This window comes from Ruditapes philippinarum, unplaced genomic scaffold (genome assembly GCF_026571515.1).
Source record: "Ruditapes philippinarum isolate M1 unplaced genomic scaffold, ASM2657151v2 ctg770_1_1_1_1, whole genome shotgun sequence".
NCBI lineage: Eukaryota > Metazoa > Mollusca > Bivalvia > Venerida > Veneridae > Ruditapes > Ruditapes philippinarum.
Window position 1 is genome coordinate 581885 of NW_026859620.1, and position 12315 is coordinate 594199.

Genomic DNA, 12315 nt, shown 5'->3' on the forward strand with positions numbered 1-12315 from the left:
TTTTACTTTTTAGGATTTTTAGTGTGAATGCCGACCATTTTACCATTTTAAGAACGACTTTTGGGTTTCGTCGAAATAACTTAAGTAAAGAAACGCATGTAAAAATCGTTATTGTTTTTATATTCGATACACGTTAGACATTCGTTCAAAATCGTCTCAAATTACCTTTATCTGCTAATTTTAGTGTACTATATCACACGTAGTGTGCCAAATATCTCAGGTATACCGAATAACAAAACCACTTATGTAATTTATACGTTATTGTATTAATTAAGGCATACTGACGAGCCGCTTTATCTAAGCTAGGTCATCATTCACAAATAGTCATAAAACAAACACTGGGAATTTTAGTAAAGTTGATAATATATATATATTATCAGCAAAGTATGCGCTTAATAATTCCTCTCGACCTATAAAAATATTGGTTCATTTATGTACCGTAGTGATTTTTTGGCCATAGAAATATACAATTCTTTATTCATTTTGTACAATTCCCTGTGTCATTTGCACATTCCTGCTTTATAGGATATACACGGTGAAAGCACAATTTGTTTTTGATTCTAAGAACAGTATTAGATTTAAAATATTTCTATCCTGGGTTGTTCTAGTTATATACAGCATAACGAATGCTGTACACACGAACTATTTACAACAAGCATTTATTACCATCTATATTATCTATCTTTTCAATTGTCCTTTCAGATCTTCCGTGACGATCATCAAGGTCCCTGCTTACATCCTTACTTTCCTCAACTTCATTTAGCCATCGGCCGCTACTATGTCTAACATTGATGAATCTTCCTGGCCAGACAATTTCAATTACATCGCTAAACTTATTAATCCAGTCATTTGCCGTGGCCTGTATGACTCTACTTTGACTTCCATGAAGATCAACAACAGATGCATTGTCAAACAATACTATTCTCCTTGCAACTTTGTGGTTTCTAGCCCGGTCGTATGTAACAATTTCAATAGAATATGGACCCGGTTCTTCAAAATCTAGCGTGAGGGAACTCTGAAAGTAACACACAACATATTTTACCAAAAAGTCTACTATTGTGATATGTATTTTACAAGAGAATATATACACTTATAAAGCGTGGCCTATTTACCTGGCATTGAGTTGGACCATCAAAACTCTTCGTGAACAGTTGAACTTTATCAATATCATAATACAAATAAAGACATGTATGCATTGTCACCAGACATATCTTTACTACTAATGTTCATTATCTCAGACAATTCTTGTATTGGACCTTTCCGGTTTTTCGTAGCGTAACATTTAGCCACACCTTTTCCATTCATTGCTAGGTCAACTGCTCAATATTATTCTGTTTGATTTATTAATCCTTTTAATCTTGAAGAGTATCAAACTTTTTAATCGTTTGAACATGACCATATTAATAAATCAGTATATATTATTTGCTTGTACATTCCCAGGGGTCTTTATGTGCGATACATGTACTATCAATGTAAAGCTACATATTAGAGGCTTACAAAAAATTTGGGTACACAAGGCAAGTCATGAAAAATCCAAGATGGCCGCCAAAATATTGAAAAATGGCTCATCAGCGTTTTATCTAATAAATTAAGTTCCTTTTTATTTATTTTGGTACAGATGATGTTAAAACATCAGGTCCTACTAAAACAATATGAGAATTGGTGTCTTTTCTTTTATTTATAAATATTTTTTGGATTTTATAGAGGTATTTTGTAAAAAAATGCATGATAAATTATCACACATTCGACAAGGGACTGCCATTGTTTTCCTTTCAGTCAAGGCATAGTAAAGAATATGAATAATTTTACCATATATTGCAAACGCCTTACCAACATCTTTTTAATTGCGCTCTTACTTCTTATCTTAATCATGTAAGAATGCGGATTATGATATACTTAAAGCGGGTGCGGTGAACGAAAATTGAGCTCGGTATTTTATGAATAGGTTCGCTATAATGCATTGCACTTGAGCATGTTCATAGTTTTTAAGAAATTTAGAGTGCTTAATTGATACCTCGTGTATCAATATTCAACAGGTTATGAAGCCATGGTAACAGTGTATTAAAATGAATGACACTTAAAGTAAACCTGACCTGGAACATATGAGACATTTCAAGGATGTTGTTGAAGAATTTCACGATTTTACCTGACTCAAAATTTAGATGAATAATCTGGGCAAATTAAGTATGTTGGCATGGTAACAAATTTGAAAAACAAATCTTGAAAGGTACTCCACTGAGTTTTATTTTACATGACGGGAGTAGAAATATTTGTTTCCAAGATTTGTGTAGGTCTGGAGCAATAACTCGTGTGCAAATTCTTAGACCATTGTCTCAGTCCGTTTTTTCCAGAATAATCATTGTTGATGTGAAATAAACATATTCTTTTCATGCAAATCCAGTTAAGAATCGCACAAAAGAAAAATCGATTTTCAGTTTTATTCTGAGTGGTGTTTTTTTGTTGTTGTTTTGAAAATCTAGATAGATATGTATCACGTCAATGCCGCGTATAAAACTGCACATAGGGTCAGAATTTCATATTGTGCAGTTTATAATGAAAAGTAGGTCACAGGTTCAACATTTAGGTCAATCAATATCAAACTTAAATGGCATATCAAATTTATGATTAAGTCAAAACTTTAGATTAAAGCTTGTATTAGGAAAGGTAAGTCACTTATTAATTAAATAATTCTGCATCTGAAATTGTGCACATAGACAAAATATCAAAATACAAAAATCGCAATTCAATGGCCTGTCTTATTGTGTGTGTTAGCTCCAAAAACAACAAATTAGGTCACTATGTCTCGAAAACTACATCATCAAAGATCAAAATGTCTTGAGACATGAAGATTTAAAAAGAAAATCGACATCCAGAAGGGGCCAAATTTTAACAAAGAGTCATGGTCATTTGTGATGACCCGCAGACTTAGCTCTTTAGTGAAGATTTCGGATATGAAATATTGTTCGATCCGCATGCAACCATTGATCTCAGACATCGAGTCTTATTTTCATTTGTCTGTCACTGAAGAAAGTAGCTTGCGGAGAAATTGTTTTTTTAAGTTTTACATGAAAGTCAGATAGTGCGATCGACCGCTACAAAGCCATGGCCAAAGATGTCTTGAAATAGGCGTAAAAATCAAACAAACAAAAACTATAAAACATGATTTTACTAAATTTGATAGTGATCACTATACACTAATAACATGAAATATTCAGATATAAAGAAAATAACTTTTAAGAGTTTTCCAAATCCAATCTGTGTAAGATAAAGTGACCCCGGGAACGGGAAAAATCTACAAGCTCTAGACCTTCGGATTTAAGGATCGATTTTAAAAGTATTACATATATAAGAATAGTAAATCAAGCGACCCTGTGGCAGGTTAATTTTGACAAAACGAATCATGATTTACGAGCTTAGTTGTGGTGTATGATATCATGAAACACATTGCTTATAGTCAAAGAGAGAATGTTTAAAGATCTCAGACATTTTATTTTGGGAGAAGAAAATTTAAAATAACTTTTTTCTACATAAAACTATATAATACTGACTCATTGGGCTGGACCAACTTTGACCCGAGGGTCTCGACTTGAATAAAATTAATAAGGTCTTTGGCAATGCTGTACACTGTACTAAACATTTGGTTGTTTGGAAAAATAGGATTAAAAACAGGGTTTCCTCAATGACTCAAAGTAAAATTATGTGACGGGTTGGTTAGATCAAATATTCACCTTATGGCCATGATTTGAATAGAAGTAGTCTATACAAGGCTACATACCATTAAGCATTGAGCGAAGAGGATTTTTATGTTTTTCCCATATGTAAAAAACTGCTTCTTGGCAGGGGGCCGAATTCACAGGGTTATGATTTTAGTAGATTTAATGGCGGTCTTTAAAGCAAATTCTATAAAACATATCTTAGCTCTTGGCTCTGCAGCTTTGTAGAAAAAATGTTAATTTTCCTAAATTTACACTGTGTTAAAGCAAGTTACCTCCGGGGCTTGGCGAATTCAAACAAGGTTGGTAGTTCTATTAGAAGCTACAATAATCTAATCTGAGAATATATGAAAACATGACACTCAGTCAGTTCGTTTTAAACTTATGTTTATAATGGAAATAATCTTGATGAGGGATAAATTGTTATGTCTTCGCAGCCGTATGCAGCTATTGATTTTTTTCAGTTCGGTTAAATAAAAAAATATATTGGCCAGTATTCTTACCGCGCTGGAAATCCTGTCAGGTATCCGCCATTTATTGCACAATTCTGCGTTACTTATTGCACGAATCGTGCATTATTTTCACATTCAGGCATTACTGGATATACACGGTGAACAAGAAAAACATTGACGACGCTAAAATATATTTCATCAAGTCTTGCACCTCAATACTTAATATAACATGTGTACTATATATCAGTATCATAATAACATGTGAGGTTAGGAGGCTAGGACCCTGTTTAAGATGAAACTTGAAACCAAAAATAGACTCTTGCCAAGATACAAAGACAATTTGTAGTCAATTAACAAATCACTAATAAGACTTATGCCATGCAACCGTCCGATGGAATTGCACCATGGATCCTGTCACCACTAGTAATGGACGCTAATTTAACCTCTGGATAGGCCTTTTTGTAACCTGCCAAATATCACAGTTCAGAAAATAAATCACAACAACCAGGCTAAGTCATCCTTTACAATATTCCTTTAACTCTTTTATAGATACTATTATTAGCCAGCTAACACTGGGTATAAACCAATAACTTGTAGACTTATCAATACATGTATTATCATTTATAAATTTAAATGCAAGTCTCGTCCCTTTAATAATAATGTCATAAGTGTAACTCTTTAAATACAGAAATATTATAAGTCTCATCATATCCATATACTAAGATATACATGTATGCACATAACATTTATAATTTCCAGGTTCTATTAAATAATTAACATTGGTATTTGGACGGAATTCAAAATCTAGTAGAAAGAAAACTCTAATGAATAGTATAAAAGTAAAAAAAAACACCAAATAGTCTATATCATATAATAACGATTGAGTTGTGTCTAAGCATTTAATGCATATCTCTTATAGTAACAAATACTTTCTTGACCTTCCAGTAGACTTTACTATATGACAACTAACTGCATATATAGCAAGTGTTTAAAATTGATAACTTCAGGATGCTATTCTTTTTCTATTTCAATATATGGACACGAGCACCTGTATGCATAGCTTTAATTTTCTATCTTTCATTTTTACCAAAGGTTATTTTATTAACAATTCAAATACAAACATATAGAAAATAAAAATTAGTTTTACATAGTGATTAGAAGATTTCTGTATACATGCAGGTATGTACTAACTGAACACACTAGAAAAACTCAGTCCCAGGTATATAAAGCCAGTCAAAAAAAATGTATCAAAATTCACTCCTCAGGGCCTCTCTGCTTTTGATGAATTGGGGTAAACTTTCTCATTATTTGCTAATATACAACAAAAATAGTATGTTATACCTAAGATACAATGTAGACAGAAAAGAACAAACGATTTAGTAAACATGAGTTACTTCCCCTTAAAATAGAGAAAACCTGAAACCCAAAAGAACACCCTAAATAGCAAAATTATGAAATGTTGCAGACTCAGATTTATTAAGCCAGGGAAAGTAATGTTAAAAAGTATTCATAAAAATTAGTTCGCCATATAACAGTAGTAATTACATTGCAAAAAAATTGGATAGTTTTCAACATCCGGTTGCAAAAACAATCATTCTGTGCAATAGATAAACGTACCATGGATAAAATCAATATCGTTTTCAACAGTTCCATTACCAATCCTCATACTCATTTGCAGGTGAACTTTCTGCTTGTAGGAGAATGTTAAAATATATACAATTTACAAATATTAAACAAAGCCTCGGACCTCACAGACCACCGTTTAATGTTGATGACGAAAAAGGTTTGGTATAACAGTATATAGAACGAAAGAATAAACAATGCATAATTAAAAAAAATAAACAGTGAAAACTATGAAATAAAAAAAAAAATCTAAAATAAATAACAAAAAAAATAATGAAAAAGAATTCAATTGACATCAATGTAGACCACATCGATATTCGGAGTCCGGCTTTTAGTATTGCCGATTAAGCTAAGGGACAAGCTATTAAAATGAGCCTGCAATTTCATGAAACTAATATCACAATGTACATGCTCTTAACATAAAGTTATTAAAAACAAACATAACAACATATTTGTCCACTAATTTTTACAAATCTAATCAACACAACATGACATTAACTGCTAATAATAACAGCTCCAACAATGGGCCCCCCCAAAAAGCATTCCATAAGAGACAACGCCGCTCACCGGCGTCGCCAATGATATTTTAATTGAGAAACATGCCATAAAGAACAAAATGCAACAATGCTTTTATGCACAGATTTAATTAATGGTCTACGATGAATGATCATTGAATATGAGTCTCAATCTATATATATTGAAAAAAGTAACTTCAGCCAGTGACCCTGTGATTATGATTTTATGATTTGTTCGGTTGACTACTGTTCGGACCAATGAGACCGCAGCTATTTTAAGAACATATAAGAACACCGATTATACCATTTTACTTGTAAATATGACTAAAATGTAAAACTATTTGCTTATAAACATACAAAATTGTACTACCAAATGCATGATTAGGTTAAAACCTTTTTGAACGCGATTTATAAAACATTATGAAACGAAACGAGATCTACTTAAAAAGTCACATATTTATAACGAACGAAATAAATTTGAGCGACTTCTTTTAAGAAGCAATTTCATTTCATTCTCTAATTTGGGTGGAAGTTCATTCAATAGTCTTTAGGGTGCGGTCTCAAAACTCCTTTTATTTTTAAGGCATTGCATACATATCGGAATTGCTAATATTGTAGCATTATTTTGAGATCTTAAAACTGAATTTAATAAATAAGCTAACATTTTTTCCGTCGGCTTAAAAACCAAGCATCCTATATTTTCGTTAACGTATTTAACAGTCGTGTTGCATATCTCATTAAATATTAAATATATTGTTCATATGTTATGATTTTAAAAGAAAAACCCTGCGGTAACTAAAGTTCGTATAAGAAATTTACATGCAAATAAAGACTTCCATAAGATCGCGTATGCGCTACAATCAATTGATACTATGAGTATCGCAGCAAATATGAGATATTCTTGTGCAAGTTTTAGTTTCACGTTGCATTAGCCTGTCGTTCACAAAAAGTAGTCATCTCATAAAAAAATCGAATTTGTATGAAAACATCCGTAATATAATTTTGAAACATACCGTTTAATTCTGACTGCTACTTAAGAATATTTGAAGGTGTGTAAGTGTATGCAATTGTTCGATTTTAAAAGGTAAAAATGGAAGATCTTTATTATGGTGTTATGTGTCGCATCGAGATAAGACAACCTGCTATGTTGTGAGCATTTGAGTTTCTTGCAGACGGTCTGTATAACAAAGCATTACAGGGTCTGATCTGCATGTCTATAGAAAATTTATAAAGAATTTTGAGGCATCGATGTAAAGGTTTTTTCTTTTGTGGCCTGTTTATTATGTGAAGGCAGACCTATTTGTTATGTGTAGCAACAGTGTAAATTTACCAAACTTTTAATTCGCTAATGTATTATCATGACATTTAATTCTACAGAATGCTTGAAATGATAAAAGTTGAAAGCATCATACGGTTCGTGTGTCTTCTATTTAACGTGCGTTTTATTTTACCAATTAGTTGCCATGGCAACATAACCATTACAATTATTGATGGAATGCAAACATACCTTTAAAATGATTTTAGATTGTAGTACTTTTCAAAATGCGATACGTGTTTATTAATCTTAGCCTTAAACGGCGTAATATATCAATTTACTCAATTTTCTTTCGTTCACCCCACCTCCTTTTAAAATATTTGAATCCACATTCTTTCACACAAAACAATTGAAAATAAGGGTACAATTTGTTAGATCTTGTTCAGGCCTTTGATACATGTTTGTCTCGTTTTTGCCTCGACTAAAAGGTGAAAATGTCAGTCCCATAATATATTTTGGATATTTCATTTTTCATGCATGTTAGCCAAATGTATCTATGAAAGAAAGAAAATATGTAAAATAAATTTTAAAAGCCCAATTTTTTAACAGTTTCAGCTGGATGTGAGGTTCTTAAATCAAGTATCGTTAAGCAAATACAAATAATTTTTCTCAAAATAAAATCCGAATGAGCAAACCATGATTTTACATGTCTACCCAAAATTTTGTAAACGATAAAAATATAGAGCTTTCCATGATAAACTATAAACCCATATACGTTTTTGAACCGTAAAGTTCCCACGAAATTATAAATAACTAGAAATTGTCACAAGTGTCGAATTTCCCCGACATGCGCTTGTCAGAAAACGTGCTTCTTAATTAATAATTTTGCACACAGGGAGCATGCAGTAGTTTATAGATTTTTTTTTCATTTTTTATAATTATTTATCCTACATCAATAAGATAAATTAACGATTGGATTTGAAGTTTTCATAACTTCATTTCAGGGCAAAACGTTCTTTCTTAGGTTTCTGCACTTCTACTCAGTGAGATCTATCTACCTACATAGTTTCATGTTGATACCTTTCATAGTTCTTAAGTTATGTCCTGGACAAAGTTAAAAGTGTAAAATTGAACAAAGGACAATAAAAACAAAATTAGGGTAGAATGGGTTACGATTCTTCCGCACTGTACTTTTACTTAGTAAGATATATCTACCTACAAAGTTTCAAGTTGATACCTTTTACAGTTCACAAGTTATGTCCAGGACAAAATTCAAGTGTAAAAATGAAAGAAGAGCAACAACTTCACAATAAGTGAAGGAAAAGTTAAGTTTCCTATTCATTGCACTTCTACTCAGTAAAATTATATACCTACAAGGATTTTAAGTTGATACTAATTATAACTTAAGTTATGTCTCGGTGTAAAAATGAACAAAGGGCAATAACTCTAAAATAAGGCAAAGCAGAGTTACGGTTCTTTTACACTGCACTTCAACTCAATAAGAGAGATCCATTTACCTACAAAGTTTCTTGTTAATACCCCTTGTCATTTTAGAGGTATGTCCCGGACAAAGTTTAAAGTGTAGAAATTAAAAAGGGCAATAACTCTAAAATGAGACAAGGTAGAATTATTTTTCTTTTGCACTGCACTTCTACTAAATGAGATCTATCAACCAACAAATTTCTAATTAATTCCCCTAGTGGTTTTAGAGTTATGTACGTGACAAAGCTCAAAGTGTAAAAATGAACAAATGGCAATAACTCAAAAATAATGCAAAAAGACTTATTGTTCTTCTGTACTGTACTCTTACACAACGAGATCTATCTACCTACAGAGTTTCTTATTAATACCCCTTTGTCATTTTAGAGATATTTCCTGACAATGTTCAAAGTGTTGAAAAAAGGCTACAACTTTAAAATAAGGTAAGACAGAGGGCAATAACTCTAAAATTAGGCAAAGCAGAGTTACGGTTCTTTCGCACTGCACTCCTACTAAATGATATCTATCTACTAACACAGTTTCTTGTTTATTTCCCTTGTGGTTTTAGAGTTATGTCCCGGAAAAAGTTTAAAGTGTAAAAATAAACAAAGAGCATTGACTCAATAAGTCAAGGTAGAGTTACGGTTCTTTTGTACTGTTCTGTTTGGAGGGATTGAAGGAGGGCGGCAGTACCCCTCATCGCCAAGAAAAGTTTGGACTTGTGAGAGGCTAAAATGACCCTAGGTCGATCATAAGGTAACGTGTAACCAACGCTGAAAAGCCTTTGACTCTTTCTGAATCCATTGAGAAGTGGCAGCACTTTGAAATCAATTTTGATGGAAAAAATCAACGCAAAATAGTGATTTTTTTTGCAATTTTGAGATGTCCCCTCGTTGCCATAGTAACAGTAAATTTAAGACTAAGCATGTTGTTACAAAGGCAATGGTCCAGTCAACATTTGTGCCAAGTTTGATTAGTATTGAAGAAGTTTTTATAGTTTTATAGCAATTTGAACTTGTAACGGGAGACTTTTCAATGAAAACAGCCATTTTTCACAAAATGCTCATGAAGTAATGGCTTAATACCCCTTGTCTTTTAAGAGTTATGCTCCGGACAAAGTTCAAAGTGTAGAAATAAAAAAGGGCAATGGTCCCAAAATAAGGGAAGATAGAGTTACGGTTCTTTTGCACTGCACTTCTACTAAATGAGATTTATCAACCTACAAAGTTCAAAGCGTAAAATTAACAAAGGGCAATACCTCCAAAATTAGGCAATGACGGGTCTTTTGAACTGCACTTTTACTCATTGAGATCTATTTACCTACAATTTTGTAGTTGATATCTCTTGTAGTTTTAGAGTTATGTCCCGGACAAGAAATCTGCAACGGACGGACGGACCGACCACCAGATGACTCCAGTATACCCCTCAAACTTCGTTTGTCGGGGGTAAAATGACTAAGAATTCTTGTAATTTCGTATCTCCTTTATATTTAGACAACTGCATACTTACATATGAGGAACTGGTATTCCTAGAAGGATTTAGCAACTTTCCATTCATAAGTGGACCAGTGTCAGTTGTTTTTTTTAATGTGTATATATTAAACACATACTCTTCTACGCCAGAATCACTGTCACTCCATCCGTCCCACTGCACGGTCACTTTTGGCTGAAATGAGATTTTTATACCATAATTATGCAGTGTAAATGATAAATTTTTATATTAGCATACGAATGTATCTTAGTCTACGAGGCTGACGTAACATTATCATTTAATCATTTATATATTTGTCATTTTTTTTACAATAGTATTGGACATTTCTTTTGTAAAAAGATTATTTACTTTAAGAAACGATAATTAAATCATAGGTGTGACATGACTAAAACATCATTTTATTTTGTATGCTAATGCTCACACCCATTTTTTGCACTATTTCGAACAATGTTTAAGTAAATACAAATGTACCAAGAAAGCAAATGTTTCAATGGACAATGTACAAGTGAATTAGTAATTTGCATTATGGAAAAGAAGGTATTATTTCTATAATCAATTTGATTTTGAAATTGAATGGTTAAACAATTTATAACTCTAAAATATATTGCTGCTAACAATACCTGTGTAAGAAAATCTGTTGCCTTTAATGCATCTTTCTTACAGTCATCACTTTGTTCAAAGCAATGGACAGGCGGGTAAATGTCAAATTCCAGTTCAAGAGATTCGGTTGTTATAATACCATTAAGAAAATACGGCTTTTCTAAATATGGCCGCTGAAAACTACTTCTGTCTTCATAAAATACTTCGCCACCGTTTTTAGCAGATACGGTATATTCTATTCTGAAAGAAAATATTTCGACATAAACCAATAATATATAATTATGAATTCAATGTACATTAACATTTTCGAGAATATTTTGAATATTTTGCTGATGAATGATTTTTAAAACAATGTTTTACGAGTACAAGTGTAAAAAAATCGAGGAAAGAAAAAAGTTTTTACTTTAATTTTGGAAAGGTTTTATTAAGTTTTACATATTATTTTATATTAAAACTACATTAGCCTTAACTAGTTTTAAGTTTCTAAATTTTGCAAAACTTGTTCAAAGGCATGATCTATACAAATTTATATATTATTTTCTATTTTATACGAATCAACTACAGTAAAATTGGTTATTTCCTAAATCATCCTACCAAATAACATTTGCACATCTGAATCAATCATGGGTAAATGGGTATGTGACAAAGATTTGTAGATATATTACAATATACTGGCCTTGATATTGTATCCATACCTATCCCCATGCATAAAGTTTCCTTTAAATATCCTTTGCCATGATGTTATACTCTTTAAATATTTCGGCTGGATCTCTTTATCACAGTTTTCAGCAAAATTTTTACACTCTCCGTTTATTGACCACTTTGCCCTGTCCGCACCTGTTAAAGTTACACTTTTTATAAACTAATATTACCTTAATGGCATATTATACTTGTAGCAAAACAACACATAGAGGATATTTGTTTGTTTGTGTGTAAGATTATTTCATCGAGTGAGCTTTTCAAAGTTTTTTAACAGTAATCTGTTTTTAAAGTTTACGAGGTGAAATATAATTACATCTTACACAAAAAAAAACAAACAAATTTTCTTTTATTTTATGCCTAAAAACAAGTTAAAACGAAATTTCCTTAATATTAACATTAATATTAAAATTTGTTTTCCCCATTGAGAGCCTCATTTAGTCGAATTTCTCATTAAATGCTGAAAATTAAGTTGACAATCAACGTTT

At 31.9% G+C, this 12315-nt stretch overlaps 1 protein-coding gene across 1 annotated transcript in view; it reads right to left on the reverse strand.

Annotated features, from left to right (window-relative positions):
- LOC132757271 (uncharacterized) overlaps positions 1-12315 on the reverse strand; it is a 63798-nt gene that overhangs the window by 28017 nt on the left and 23466 nt on the right. The window contains exons 8-11 of the mRNA XM_060748523.1: positions 11824-11965; positions 11149-11368; positions 10547-10702; positions 667-1015 (exon numbers count right to left, since the gene is read on the reverse strand). Of these exons, the coding sequence (XP_060604506.1) occupies positions 667-1015; positions 10547-10702; positions 11149-11368; positions 11824-11965 (867 nt within the window). The remainder of the gene's footprint in view (positions 1-666; positions 1016-10546; positions 10703-11148; positions 11369-11823; positions 11966-12315) is intronic.